Source organism: Perca fluviatilis, chromosome 6 (assembly GCF_010015445.1).
Source record: "Perca fluviatilis chromosome 6, GENO_Pfluv_1.0, whole genome shotgun sequence".
NCBI lineage: Eukaryota > Metazoa > Chordata > Actinopteri > Perciformes > Percidae > Perca > Perca fluviatilis.
The window spans coordinates 26,293,305-26,309,682 of NC_053117.1; the positions used below are offsets into that span (position 1 = coordinate 26,293,305).

Consider the following 16,378-nt stretch of genomic DNA (forward strand, 5'->3'; position numbering starts at 1 on the left):
GACCTGAAGATAAGTGGCTGATTGTGATTGAAGATTTTTGGGCCTTAGTTTATGGTAGCGCGGTTATCTGTAGCCCCAGTTCTGACCTCAGCACTCTATGCGTTACTCTCGTGATTTAGTCACATAATGCAAACGTTGGGAGAAAAATCTAACTTTAAAAAAAAATAATAATAATTTACCCCTTATCCAGCGGAGGGTGGGTTGCATCTTCAAAGGTATTTTTGTGATCTTACAGATGTTTGCCTTCTGCTAAAAATGATAAAAATGTTTGCCCAGGACAAAAGCAAAGATTTTCAGACGGTGGTGCTCTGCTCTGGCAGTGAACGCCGTATATCAAACATCAACATTTTTGTAGTGAAGTTTTTTAGTACAAGGCATGCACACATGTGACCTTGCTTTCTGTCATGTTCATGCAGCCAGCACTCACTTCTCCCGTCTCTCCTCCCTCCACACTCTGTTTAACCCGTCAGTCCTGCAGTGAAAATATATTGGTGTCCTCTAATGTTTCGTGTAGATGGTTTTCTCCTTGGGAATTCTTAGTGTTGCAGGAAAGGACACTGGCTGGCCACCTTAATAAGATCCTGTTAGTCATTGTCAGCTGAGTGAACCTGCCTTAACGCCAAACAGCAAAATGAACATTACATGTCTTAGTAAGCTTCCACTTGTTTTTAGCTTTTACCCTGCAGTTTGTATCATGCTTTCATATTTTAGGATCCTATAAACGTACATATGTGTTTCTCACATAGTTGTTAGAGTAAAACACTTTGGATTTCACAAGCACACACACTCTTCCTTGAAATTACATACAAGTCAGTTTAACCAACAGCTCTTAAGAAGGTGGCCTTAAGGTGTGCAACACAATACATCAATCCCTTTCAGTTATTTTGAAGGGGGTGCTACCTGAAGAATATACTTGTGTGTATTAAGTGTTTTATATTTTTCAATGTTTTTTGTTTTTTTTATACATCATTTTTATGTTTTTGAAAATATTTGTAAGAAACAAATCATAACTTTTAATCTTAAATCATGCTGGAAAGCACACCATTTTGTTGTACTTTTTATTTAAAAAGTATATCCTATTTTGAATCTGTGGCTTGGTGGAATCCTTTTGTGTATTTTGTTAGGACCTTTTCATATTGTATTTTTTTACTCTAACATTGCTTTCTGTCCATGTTAACACATTACAAATATAAATAAAGAACAAGCTGAGAAACTATAAATAGATGTAAAAACAAAAAAATAAATGTATATTTAATGGAGTAAAGTTTGCTAAACCTTCTGGAAGAGAAATTGTGTAAACTAATTGTACTGTAGCAACAAAATGTTTTATTCTATTTAATAAGATGTTACTAAATGAATGCAGTCTATTGTCTTTATTGATAATAAAACTGAAATATGTAGCCAGTCAGATTCTAGCCGTTTGGTTAAACTATAAAGTAAATGTAAATCTTGTTGAGCTGTACAGAAAGATATACACTACTGACCCCCAGTTTCTTTTACCACTATGAATGCTATGAAAATCTAATTTTTCCAGCAGTTTCCTGGCATTTTTGATAGCGGCTATCGAAATACAGTAGGCCTGTGTGGCCATGTTAAAAGCATTTTCACTACCTAAATATCAAATTTTAAGTCCGGTCACAGAATCCAGTTTAATGTTGTGAAAGGACATGAGGCAGGTGGGCAGATGTAGCCAAACCAATATTTTTAGATGCATATCTCTATAGGTTCTTCAATGATGCCATCAAAGAAATAAGTGGGTACCCTAATATAAAAACTATTGTAAATGTATAGAGATTATAGGGACAGCCTACTTGTGCAGCTAAAATGGATTACAATCCAAATAAAGTGGCACTTGCTGCAGCTTTCTTGTTTGGCAATTGGTTTGTGGTAATGTAATTGTAATTTTGTTTGGGAATATGCACTACTGCACAATATCTAGGGCTGTGATATGGGGCCTGCTTTTTACCAAATGTTGAAGCCCTCTCTTGAAAGAGGTCCCTGTGTAAAATGTAGTTTTACTGATCTGGGACACAATGCACAGTGAGTGTTTTTATTAAATACTTTAACTTCCCATGGGCTGCAATGCTACATGACTTCTGCTGAATATTACATTTTAGTGTTGAATTAGTGAGCTATTAAGGCTGCAACTAAAGATTATTTTCATTATCGATTAATCACTTAAGTCTATGAAACATCATAGTAGTGAAAATCGCACATTAGAACTCACCAAATGCATGCCAGATTTCTTCTTTTATCCAACTAACGCTCCAAAATCAAAAAGTAATTTCATTCTTATTTTGAGCTTTCATCGGAAGCTGCTACAAGACTTACATTTGTTTGTGTAGCATCTTAATACTCACATTTTTTAATGGGTTGGCAGAGTTTGACATTAAATGTTTTGTATTCGCGTCTATCACTTAAAGTAAATTTGGGGTTCCACTGAATATTAACCGGACTGATGGTGTGCGCGTGCTCGGCTCCCATTGTTTTCGTGTTTTCATTCATCTCCGCACGCAGCGTGAACAAAGGGGCGTCAGGGTCGCGCTCTGATTGGCTCCCGGCCACCCGACGCTACCGCGAGCTCCGCCACAGCAGATGGACCTCTCGTGCTCTCCTCCTCCTTGATGCACGCGCCCCAGTGATTGTTTCCAACGGCAGGAGAGCTAGCGAGTTGAACAAGGAGTTTAACGTTAACGGACATTTCACCTTTTACGGTGAAGAAGAGGAAAAACGGGAGGAGGAGGTGGAAAAGGAGAACCGGAGAGCCTTCGTCCACCGGGTTTGGTGAGCCGAGATAGGATCTCCAAAAGTCGGCAGGAATCGGACAGAAGCGTCGCTGTAGCTCAGTAGGCTGATTGTGATGATGTCTGGGTTGATGTGGCGACGTGGACAGCGTGTAGATTGTTTGTACAAAAAGAATACTTAGCTAAAAATGTTTGTAAAACATTGAATACAAAATAGCAACATTTATTTATTTTATAATAAGAACGGGCGACACGTTTATCGACTAAAAATCTCGAATATGAGGCGAGTTTGGTTTGAATCACATGCATGCTCTGTAACACTTTAGCCTAAATCTTGAGCAGAAAATGATAGAAATTCTGTATTTTATCACATTTTGTCTCTAGCAGGGAGTGTGTGTGTACGTGCTAGTAGCCTAAATCAGGTTACATAAGAAGCTGAAGCAATGGATAGTTAAGATTCCTCTCAGCACACATCAGGCTGGCTAGACAGAGACAGTGCTTTAGAACAGACCCTATGCCAAAAAGTGAAATAATGTTCTGGCTTGTAATGTACACTCAGCTGCCAGTTTATTAGGTACACCTAGCTAGCTAACACTAATGCAGTACAACAGCCCAGCAATGAAGTCTACCTTCATGCTGTTACAATGCTCAGTTTTTATTGAAACTATTTTAGATAGGTGTTTATTGAACTGTATGGTAGTTTCTGATATTATGTCTAACTACATTGGGAGTGAACAAAGTATTAATAATAATAATAATAATAATAATAATACAACAATTAAACAGCAGCCTCCAAAATGATCACAAGGTTGAATAAAGAAAACCCAATCATAAACTGAACATTGGTCTATAGGTAGGATTCTTTGCAGGGCTGTTATACTACACTGCATTAGTTTTTGATAAACTAGCAACTGAGTGTACTTTTAATCTTTAATAAAGTATCCAGTCAACTAGGGCTGCAGTCGGAAGCAAAAATAGCCCGTGGTGACATGACATCTAAAAATGTTTAGTTTTAAACAGTCCAACACCTGAAGATCATTGAAGACCGAGAAAACTAGAAAATATTCACGTTTAGAGCTGGAACAAGTGAGTATTTTGCTGTAAAATAACTGAAATGATGATTAATCTATTATCAAAATAGTTGCAGATAAATGTCTTCTTTCTAATGTTGCAGCTCTACAGTCAACTAAGGAGCAGCAATAGTTTCAGCTTGAGAATCTGGAAGCCATATTTAGATTCTTGCAATGTTTTTTGACAACCCCAGTATGCTTAATGAGGAACAGGACACACACACACACACACAGAAAACATGCACACTATTTTTGGCTCAGGGTTGTGGGCTAGTTCTCAGATGTTTTTGGTGTTGCTATGACAATGGTGACAATAGTGAGGCAGAGCTGTAGTAATGTGCAGGCTGGAGGCAGGGGAGGTGGTGGGTTTGAAAGCAGACAGGAGGAGGTTTGGAGGGTCGGTGTAACGCTTATCAGTTCAATTTTCTAAGCAGAAACAGACATTTGGAAAAACAGAAAAATGGGTTCACATATCATTTTTTCCGCCTTGACAAATTAAAAAATTGGATCTTTAAACTGTTTTTCCAATTCTCTGTTTTTCTTGAGAGGATCAGAAATTTAGAAAATTACAAAATTGCGTCTGAGCTTCAATTATTCAATACTGCAGTGGTATTCTCTCCCTCGTTGCACCTATCTACGCCCCCCCCCATCGAAACCATTAGGTGCACCTCTGACCCCAAAGTCTTATCAGTTTTTAGTTTTTTTTTTTGGTCCATATGCAGTTAATGACCTGCATATTCCGCAAAGTAGAGGAAGAGAATACCATTGCAGTATTGAATAATTGGAGCCCAGACGCATTTTTGTAATTTTTTTAAATTTCTGATCCTCTGAATAAAAAACAGAAAATTGGAAAAAAAAAAAAGGTTAAAGATCCAATTTTTTTATTTGTCAAGGTGGAAAAAAATTAAAAATTGGATATTTGAACCCATTTTTCTGTTTTTCCAAATGTCCGTTTGTGCTTTGAAAATTGAACTGATAAGCGTTACACTGACCTTGGAGCTATTCATGATCCATTTCAGCCCAAAACTTGAACAGAGGCGGTTCAGAGGCAACAGGGCAAGAGGGCAGAAAACAAGCGAGCATGTGTGTGTCAATAAAAGAGAGAGAGAGTGGAGGGGGGGGGGGTGTTCAGGAAGTTGTGGTCATGAGTTTGAATAGCATGGTGGATGGTTTCTAGTCTTACACAAGGGAATCCCGAAGGAGGCGGAGGAGAAAGCTGAATGAGAAAAACAGTCCAGACAGCAGGAGAAGAAATAAATCGAGTTTGTGAGGTACGAAACAACTAAGCAGATGAAGGCAAATGAGATAAAGATACAGAAAGAGAAAGAGGGGAAGATGGATACAGAGGGTTGACTGATGTTGTAATGAGGCATAGAGAGATTCAGGGAGTAAATTAGGACTACATTTGGACAGAGAAGAGCTCCCTGATCTGAAACAGGACTGGGTCAGCTGTGGGTCAGTCTGGCTGCATTTATATGCTGCTGTTGGCTTTAAAACAAAAAGCAGAGATCTCAGCTTTCTGCAGTCTAAATGTCACACAGATCATTTCCACACAGACAATGTGCTCTGGTTGTAATGGATAACCGCTATTAATTGTTGGAACTGTTTTGGTTAAACATCAATTTAATTAAAACAATTTTACAGGTTTTAATCTTGAGAAGACACTGAACATGGTGTACAAAAGTCTAAGGTATTTACCGTTGCTTTATGAAAGCTACATCAATTGTATTATGTAAGTATGTTAATTTAAGGGATTGTCTGCTATAGTAGAGCTGGAAAATACTGACAAATTAGATTTTAATATCAATACTGCAACAATGTTTTGAGGGTAACTGGTGGTACTTTGAGGCAATATTTCCAATCCAAACTAGATTTGTAAGATGCCCTTTGACAAAAACATAATAAGTTATGTGGTTATGATTGCCAATACAATACCTCATTACATACCTGGGGACACAGGTATTTTTTCTGTGAACTTTGGGATTTTAACAACCTGCGTTCTTCAACTGAAACTCCGATATGGTCGGTATTTCTCAGGCTAATGCCATTATTTTTAGACTCTATAGATTTTAATTTGAGTTATTTCGGGCCAACCAACTAAACAGTTCATATTAGACAACAGCATTTAGTCCTCGATTTTGAAAGAAAATACAGAAAATATAATTGAACAGGTAACTAAATAAATAATAAATGAATAAATTATTATTAAAATTTTTTTGGTGTCTGTGTTGGAGGGATTTTGAATCATGACCTCAGTATTTCTAAAATACTTAGACTTAGAAAACTTTAATGTCCCCGAGAGGCAATTTGTTGTACAGTACAGGCATACTGACACATAATCCACAACACAAACATTGAACCAGACATCTACAGCGCTATTTATCTAACACATAAATAAATAGAATACAGTAAAAGGAGTATATTGCACAATGTCATAAATAAATAAAATAAAACTACTGCACATTATCCTACTTCACATCTATTCCTTCAGTCATACCCCTCCCTACACCATATTTAATTGGGTTATTGCCATAGGAATGAATTAGTTTTTTTCTGGTTATGTTCCTAGAACTGGTTATTGAACTCAGTACTTTTTCGGAATTGTAGCACAAGGTATTGGCATCAAATGTCTAGTCAGACTCATAGTCTTGTTTGCCTTAATTGCTGATTTAAACATGTTGCCATTTTTAGGCTTTTTGAGATGTTTTCTTTTGTTAATTAAAAACATGTTCAAGAGAAATGTATCTAAAAAATATTTTGGTATCATATTGGCACTAGTAGTAAAATGTATTAAACTGTACTGAGCCCTACCTAACTGTAATGTGCTGTAGCCTTCCTCGTCGTCCTTCGGGTCCCGGTGACCTGAAGGACAACACAAGGGTTATGTACTTCCGTTTACTTTGTTGAGAATTGCTCTCTAAACCCTGTCTCTTGTAAAGTAAGTAAGTAAAGTTTATTTCTAGAGCACATTTAAACACAGCTTAAGCTGACCAAAATGCTGTACAAAAAAGCACCAAGGTGCTGTATTAAAACCCTTGTGTTGTCCTTCGGGTCACCGGGACCCGAAGGACAACACAAGGGTTAAAGTTTGCGTTGGTCTTGTGGCACACAATTACAACATTGTCTTGGTTTGACAGCCGGCCACATGTCAGTCTCTGACCGCTGGCATCACCCGCTAATGAGTCTACCAACACAAACGCCCTTGACCACGACTGCAATATTAAAGACTAATGATTTCCATTGTGTAGCTGAATGGTTGAGCTTTTGTGCGCTTGCCAGGGCTAATATAGGTGCTGAAATATTGATAGACCTTCACATGGGGCTGGGCTGATTGGTGTTTAATATTTAATGTGTCCACAAAAACTGAACACGTTTATTTCAGAGATTGACAGGCTCAGGTTATTTATCAGCAGTGTGTGTTTTTTTTAAAGTTGCTACTTTATTCCGATTGTCAGGTTTTGAATATCTTTGCTTACTATACAATGTTTAGGTTTGTGTCTAATCAGTATCAGGAAAGAGGGCAATTTGTGTGTGTGTGTGTAACTCTTTGTTTGAGTGGCATGATAATTCATCTGTGCTGCTTGAATTGAGGAAGTTTTAGGCTGTGTCAGGACTAGTGTCAGTTTCCTGTGTGACTGAAAGGAGGAAGTGATTTAACGGAAGGGGAGCACTTCCTTTAAACGCCCCCACTTCTTTCTCGTCTGTTTGCTGTCACACAAGAAAAGACGCTTGAAACCGACACCTGAGTGACAAAACTGTTAATACCTGAGGATACATACAGAGTCTACCTGCCTTAACCTTTAACTATCTCTCTCTCTCTCTCTCTCTCTCTCTCTCTCTCTCTCTCTCTCTCTCTCTCTCTCTCTCTCTCTCTCTCTCTCTCTCTCTCTCTCTCTCTCTCTCTATACATCTGCAGCTCCCTCTTTCTGGTGATTCAACAAGACCACACAGTCTTCACTACGGTAAGACCACTTGTAGTCTTGTAACTGACATTCATACCACATTTATTTGCAGTAATGTCTTTCTGACTTGTAGTATTAATACTTTGTTAGTTGATATGTTATAGAGGCACTGAATGGGCTCTGCGGTTAAACTGTAACAACAATAATATAACATTAAAAGATGAATGCAGACTGGATGTTTACTGTGGTGGATTACACAGCATTTACAAGTTTAAAAGTGTGCTCATTTATATTGATAGCATATGAAAATAAACTGTAAGAAAAATACACTAGACTACCCTACGTGTAAATGCTAACATGCTCCCAATAATAATGCTAACAAGCTGATGTTCAGTAGGTAATTTACCTTAGTTTAGTTCAGCATGCAAACATTTGCTCATTAGCACTAAACACAAAGTACAGCTGAGACTGACAGTTTTGCAGGTATTCAGTCATAAACCAAAGTACTAGACAAATTTGACCTGATGATGGCACTAGAGGAGTCAGGGGATCACCACCTTAATTTGGATATATTGTCTGGGAACCATGAATGTCTCAACAAAATTGTGTGCCAATCAATCTAGTAGTTGTTGAGATATTTTACTGGATAAGTGAAATCTTTAAGCGAAAGTCAGAGCAACACAAAGTCATTAACACTATGAATATCTGCACATAATTTCATAGCAACCCACCCAGGATTTGTTGAGATATTTCACTAAAACTTGTCAACCTCATTATGGCACCAGCAGAAAGGTCAGTAGGATTTACCTTCTGGGGACCATGAATGTCTTTACCAAATTTTATGGCAATCCATTCTATCATTTTTTTGATATTTCAGTAAGTGGTGGACAAACATGACTAGTCTAATACAAAGAAAGAGCAAACAATATTTATTTCAGTTGTCCAGGGAATAAAATGTCCAAACTTTTAGAGTTGGAGATGAATCCTCTTGGATGAGTTGTGAAATGTCATCAGTTCTTTCCTCAATTATTACCTCCACCAAGGAGGTTATTTGTTTTCGGTTCCATTTGTCCGTTTGTTGGTTTGTTTGTCTGTCAGCAGGGTTACGGAAAAACTACTGCCGATTTTCATGAAACCTGGTGGAAGGGTGTAGCATGGGCCAAGGAAGAACCCATTAAACTTTGGAGCAGACCCGAATCACGGGGCAGATATACAAATTATTTTTAACTTTCATTAACATTCCGCGATAGGGCGTTTGTGCTGCATTCATGTGGTGTCGGAATAATCGGGAAAATGAGGTCCCTACTGGTAAAATTCTCACTGCATTACCTTTTTGAGATAGGGCATGCCTTGGTGGAGGTCTGCACTCTCCGAGTGTCCTTCTAGTTTCATTTTTGTTACACTGTGTATAGATACAAATATGATAGATACATGGATATGATAGCTTGCTGAGAGATAAATGTTTAAGCAGTTGAAATGATTTGGCTGTGCAGGTGGCACATGTGTCATCCACCTGTTTATCTCCTTCCTGGGACTTCTGTCCTGCCTCCTCTGCAGATACACAAAGACAGATACACACAAACATTTAGCAAAGAGGGAAGAAAAACTCTACGAGGTGATGGCTGAGTGCCATTTAAAACAGCTGCATGTGTGCAGAGAGACAAAGACATGAGGAGAGAATTAAAGGGGTGACAGGAAAGAAAAGAAATATTGTAGGCAAGAGGAGGAAGAGAGTGTGGAGAGCAGCTGTCTCACTCCATCACACACCAAATGTTTAAACCGTTAACTCAGAGTTGATTGGTCTCTTAAAGGAAATGCATTGACTGGAAACTAGATATGATCAGATTGTGTTGTTTACTTTGTGGGGCTTTACCTCCTCCTCTTCCTGCAATTAATCTCTACTCCTCTCCAGGCTTCTTGTTTTCATGTCTGTTGCTCGCTGCTGGTCATGAGGAGTCATGAGACTGAAATCAGATGGATGAAAATCTAGTAACTCTGTGTTGCTTCTTTGTCTCAGCTCCTCTCATGCTTACTGAGAATGGATGATACAGAGTACGGGGTTCAGATTGGAGAGAACAAGTTCATCAGGAAGTAAGGATTAACGCTGTTTCTCACACACACATACACCTATACAAACACCTGCATATACTGTACCAGTTTATTTACCCTTTATTAACCTTTGGTATGTGTATGTTAAAATATTCAGTCTATGGTTTAAAATAACAGTGTGTCAAATAGTTAAAGTACAACACTGGTTTTACAACTTTCAGCCGGTTAATAACAAACTTCTGCATACTTTACCATTTTCCAAGCATACATACATTTTTTGATTGATGTAGTATGTAACAACTTGACTTAGGTATAAGTGAGTACCACATGGTGCTCAGCCCATATACTGTAGCCTCACAAGACACTATAAAACAACCAAGATGGTCACCAACTTCAAAATATATATATATATATATAAATATGAATGATACAGTGCTTTCTGATCAAAACCTCATTAAAAAGCCAACATATTACCTAAAGACAGCCAGGCAAATTGGGATTCTGTAGCCAAACAGAATTACCTTTCTCTAGCATATTTCAAGTCTCTATAAGTAGATATGTGAACATGTAAAATCAGTGGCATGCTCCTTTTTAAACAGCATTTCCTACTCACTGACTCAAAATCTCTGTCTCCAGGGCAACCGTCCTCTCACATCTGAAGACGTACAACCTCTACTATGAAGGACAGAATCTGCAGCTCAGACACAGAGAGGTGGGCATTTACAGTTGTGTGTGTGTGTGTGTGTGTGTGTGTGTGTGTGTGTGTGTGTGTGTGTGTGTGTGTGTGTGTGTGTGTGTGTGTGTGTGTGTGTGTGTGTGTGTGTGTGTGTGTGTGTGTGTGTGTGTGTGTGTGTGTGTGTGTGTGTGTGTGTGTGTGTGTGTGTGCGCGCGCTCTTATTTTTATGTTTTATCCTCCTCTTCACCTCTGTCTGCCTGCCTGTCGCCCTTTTACTTTCTCTCTCGGTCATTTGCAATTTAATATACCCTACCCATTACACACTGTATCCCAAAGGGGTAATAACGGTCCATTGTGTGTATTTGTATTTGTATTTGTGTGTGTGTGTGTGTGTGTGTGTGTGTGTGTGTGTGTGTGTGTGTGTGTGTGTGTGTGTGTGTGTGTGTGTGTGTGCATTGACCACAGCTCCTCTCTCTTAACAGGAAGAGGGGGAGCTGATTGTCGAGGGTTTGCTGAATATCTTCTGGGGTCTGCGGCGACCAATCAGGCTTCAGATGCAGGATGACCACGAGCGCATCCGACCGCCCCCCTCCTCTACGTCCTGGCACTCGGGTTGCAATCTGGACAGTCAAGGGTAAGAGGTCCAGACAGATCCTGTTACACATCGCTGACCGGAAATGGTGATACACAGCAGGTCAGCGGGGGAGCAGTTAAAGATTATGTCTCGTTTGTCAGATGAATAATGAAGTTAAATTAAATAATTGATTTCCACAGTTTGCTAAATCCTTTTGGCAATGGTCCTTAGACAAAAGTGAACCTTTTAACACATGTCCCAGGCTCAGTTTTGGATTTTGCCCCAAGCTTGTGTCAACAGGTTTGAAGCCCCATTTTCAGGTCTGTAATCCCATTCGTCATTAGAAGCTAATTTACAGGAAATAGATTAAATAACATCAACACCACAGCTGTAAAGTTGCTTTTTATTAGGTTGGACACCCGTTGGCAACAAAAAACAGGTCTGGCAATTAGTTTTTTTAACTGGTGAGTTTTCAAAACAATATACAGACAACCTCTCAAACAGAAAGCTCCAAAGAGGCCAAATAATCCATACTGATATTGCTGGTACATCAGTCAAAAAATAAGCAATATTACTGTAAATATCAAAGGAAATACTCCCACAGAACACAGAAAAACTGTATCAACAAAGAGGAACAGCTGTCACATGCTGAAACTAATCAACAGGGATGTGACGTACATACCGCCTGTGGTGTATAAGTGGTTAACAAAATGCTGCTGCTTGACAGGAAATCTTATAATAAGACCCAGCTCTGTATCAGTGTTTTCTGTTGTAATGTTTTACTCCAAAGTTAAAGTCTGACACTGTTGACATTATGACTTACTGCACAATTCTATACTGTAACTCCCCTCACTTCTGTCTCAAAAACAATCAAAGTGTTTTTGATCTACAGCCAGTTTGTATCTACAAAATATTTCCGTCTGTATCTTTTACAGTCTCTTCATCTTTTACTCTCTATTGTCTCCGTTTTTAAGTTCCCCCAACAGCACAGATGGTCAACAAACGACACAGCAGAGCCCGCCCACAGTAGAAGTGACAGAACCTGACAGCCAACCAGAGGACGACGGTGTGATGGAAGAGCAGGCAGAAGGTGAGAGGCTTTATTGATAGTATAAATATGGTAGCATACTGTATGTCACTCCCTTGGCTATAATAATGATCAAGTGAACAACATCATATATCAATCCCAAAACAACTGAATTAATAAATAATACAGTTTAGCTTTTTTTCAGTTCCCAAGACAAAAGAAAAAAGAAACATAGCATTACGTCATTAAGTGTATATCCAAGATGTTCCACTTCCAGGATTGCTCCGTTGCCTTCTGCGGGATATCACTCTTTTCAGCCGGATATCCATTACCTTCAGTTTTCTTTGTGTTGGAATATTAAACTCTGATCGATTTATGAGGACTAGGGTTAACTGCTGCTCAGATCTCTGCAGGATAAATCCAGACAGTTAGCTAGACTATCTGTCCAATCTAATTTTTTCTGTGGCACGACTAAAACACCTTTTGAACGTACACACATCCATATTTTGCAGCGGCACCGCAGCGCCGCCCATGACGATTGCGATTGGTTTGAAGAAATGCCAACAAACCAGAGCCCGTTTTTCTTCCATCCCGGAATGCTGTGTGGACTAGCCGGACCCTCCTCCACAGCGCTGTAGAGGAAGGTCTGGCAAAGCGAGACTAAGATCAAATTAACTGTGGACCAAATATCTAATTAACCCTCAGCTGCTTTATAAAAACATACCATCACTGTTGGGTGGAGACCTCTTATCTCCAACATGGCGACTTTGCGTGAGGAAGAAATTAAAGTCGTATTTGTAGTTTGTCCAGAGTTCTTTTTAGAGTTCTTTTTTTCAACCCTTAAAGGAGGTTTGAATATGACAATGGTGATACAAAATATCGCATTTCTCCCATATTTGCTTCATCCTGTCTTTATCTGAATATTAGAAATACTCTTTTGTTTCCAGTTGTTTCCAGGTGACGCATACTGTCATGATGTCGGTGTGATTAAATTCAGTGTGAAGATGTTGACCATTTAAACGTAACACTTAGCAAATAACACACAGCACGCCCAAAATATGCCTTTTATCGCAGTAATAGTCAGTGTTGTTAATTCTTAATCAAAGTCAACAAGTTTCTTTTCATGTTAAGACACTGAATAATAACTGATATTAATGATTGTTGATTGGACAGAAGACAGTGAGAGCTCTGCTCAGCTGCTCAGAACTAAGAGCGATGCGGGCGTCTTGAGACGGGGCCAGCGACGGTCACCGAGCGACCAGAGGAAAATTCGACGCCATCGCTTCTCTATCAATGGACACTTCTACAACCATAAGGTGATGCCAGTCCCAAGTATTTGTCAGTGGATCCCTTGAAAGTCTGATAAATGTATGCAAATAATGTAAACATTTGTTAGTTTCAGAGAGTTTATGTGCTACATTTAAACAGATGCTGGATTTGGCAACAATTGTGTGTGTATATCTGCACACAAATATACACACATAAAGTTATAGAGGAAACTAAATTCATGTTCTAATGTTTTTTTCTCAGACATCAGTGTTTACTCCTTCTTTCGGCTCGATGACTAATGTTCGGATCAACAGCTGCATGAGGACACCTCAGGTGCTTCGAGTTCTCCTCAACAAGTTTAAAATTGAAAACAGCCCAGATGATTTTGCCCTCTACCTCGTCCATGCAAGTGGAGGTGACTGTGAATTATTTAGTTCATTGCGACGGTATATATGTACAGTACATTAGTTGTTCTTTTGGCTCTGTTAACCAATGCCTATGTGGATGTGTTGATGTTTCAGAGCGTGTGAAACTGAAGCGAAATGACTATCCTCTGGTGCTGAGAGTGATTCAGGGTCCATGTGAGCAGGTCTGCAAGGTTTTCCTCATGGAGGAAGACCTCGGAGAAGAAGTCACGTATGATGTAAGTCACTAGATTTGTTGTGACTGAAGTACACAAATTAGTCTCTCTTTTTTTTTGTGCTTTGTCATTCGATTTCTCCTCCCTTCCACCAGGTGGCACAGTATATCAAGTTTGAAATGCCAGTCCTGCAGAGTTTCATCACCAAACTGAAGGAGGAGGAGGACAGAGAGGTGCAGAAACTCAGAAGAAGGTACAAGAAAATGGCCACAGTCTTCTACATGTGCATCAGTTTGTTTTGAGCTTACAAAACATAGTATTTAAATTATTATTAAGTGTATCTTCGCAGACACACACATTTAATTCTTCTCTCTGCATTTGTATGCTTGTACTTGCAGGTATACGTACCTGCGGTGTATAATTGAAAAGCAGCTCCGTTGTCTTCCAGAGGGGGCGGCGTGTATGTGAACTGCTTCTTAAAACTGTCAGAAGTACCACATCCTCCACCCAGCTGTGACTGAGAGAGTGACCGCTACACCCTAATGTATGTGTTTCAGCGATTATCCTGCTCCTCCTGAACTCCTGGCTCATCCAATCAATCATCTTACACACACAACTTTAACATGCTATATTAATGTGCATGTTGAGTGGGACCATCTCAGCAATAGTCTTCAGACCCAATCCCCTTTTCTCTTTGGCATCACATACAGTACACTCAGAAAGACATTCCTTTACTCCTGTCCTGAGTAATTTGAACCTTTCTGCAGTGCATTTTGCAAAATGAGCCTAAAATGAGACATCCTGTCTTTTGTCTCTACCATTCAGATTACAAGCTGACATCCCAAATCAATTTAAAGCACAAACATCATGTAATATGGTCTTAATAAAGTGCCTGTTAGAAGGTTTCTCCAAGCAAAAACGCACAAACTTTGAACATATTTTTGAAGTTATCGCCCTGTAGAAAATTCTTGGGAAATTCTCTTTTTTACTGAAAAGTATAATAGAACAACATGAGACCACACCGTTTCTGTTGATGTGAAACCGCCCAGACCACGAAGGAAAACAGTTGTGCCCTCAAAGGCTGCGTGCCTTTTATGGTCCTCGCTGTTGTTAAATATTGTAATTGAAGGATATTTAATTGACCCTCTCCATTTTATCTCATCTGAGAAGTTCACTGCAGGGATTATTAAAGATTGTGTGAGCACATAATCTTCTCATGTGGTGACCATCGGTCTCTTGGTAGTCTGATGGAGACAACCGTTTTTCTGAAGGTATTCACATTGAATGTTAAGGACATTTTATGATTGAAGTTAAAGGAATAGTTTGACATTTTGGGAAACCTTTTCTTGCAGAGAGTTTGTTGACCAGAGGATGTTTGTATAACAGTTGCTGGTTAGCTTAGCATAGCACAAAGACTGGAAACAACCTGCCTGGCTGTGTCTGAAGGTCCACCTATCAGCATCTCTAAAGCTCACTAATTAACAAGTAGTATCTCATAATGTCATCTCAAGTGTAAAATTATAAATTGTGGATTTAACAGGGATTATTATTATTTTTTAACAGACAGAACAACCAACAACAAAAGTGTTAATTAGTGAGCTTTTAGAGGTGTTGGTAGGCAGATGTTTTGACAGAGGCTAGTTGTTTCCTACTGTTTCCAGTCTTTGTGCTATGCCACTTGCTACCCGTTTGCTGTAGCTCATATTAAAGGACACCGACCTATTGGGAATTTAGCTTATTCACAACCCCCAGAGTTAGAAAGTTGATTAAAGCCTTCTCTCTCCAGTGGTGGTCGCTGACCGACCGCCTCAGCGGCATCAGCCCATAACAGAACAGGCAGGTGAAGGATCCAGTAGCCTACTGTTCGAATAAGTGACAATAACGCTAATATAGCCCATTTACATGTTAGATAGAGTCATTAAAGGCATTAAAATAATCGCGGTTTGAGCAGAGCTTAACCTCTAACCGTGAAACAAACCGGAACTATATTCTTCAGGCGAAGAATATAGTAATTTGGGCGCGAGCGATATGCCCCAGCAAGCCTGTCTGAGAATATAGCCCCGCCTGTTTATCGATACGCACGCGGCTGTGTCTCATGTTACGTTGTTTTTGTGCCACGCCAGACTCTACAAATCACTACGGGCCAGGGAACATGTTGGCGCATTTTGCCGCCAATTCGGAGCAGTAGGCTAGTTGGAACCAGTAACCTGCAGGATCTGTGCGCTAAGCTTAATGCTGGAGCCGCCAGACATCCTTACAGCAACGCGACGGAGATGAGAAGGGTATGTATCACGCACCTCTAATGCTCGCTTGTTCCTTTAACCGCTACAGACGTAAGAGTGGTACTAATATTCACATCAAACTTCCGCAAGAAATCAAATAAGCCTATTTTCCTGAAAAGAAAAACAAAAACTATCCTGAAACAGTCTTTGGCCACCTTTTGAGCCAGTGGTGTATTGTAGCAATACAAACTGAACGTACAAATAG

General features: G+C 39.4%; 1 protein-coding gene across 1 annotated transcript; it reads left to right on the plus strand.

Moving 5' to 3' along the window:
• Positions 1-2,446: 2,446 nt before the first annotated feature.
• On the plus strand, positions 2,447-14,324 carry LOC120561147 (histone acetyltransferase p300-like; the record flags this gene model as incomplete). The annotated part of the gene is given in 11 exon segments (XM_039804116.1): positions 2,447-2,784; positions 7,731-7,776; positions 9,734-9,807; positions 10,402-10,477; positions 10,924-11,075; positions 11,990-12,105; positions 13,216-13,358; positions 13,573-13,726; positions 13,833-13,954; positions 14,047-14,144; positions 14,290-14,324. Coding segments are annotated over 11 exon segments (1,342 nt in total), but the record flags the coding sequence as incomplete, so codon positions are not given.
• Positions 14,325-16,378: the final 2,054 nt, after the last annotated feature.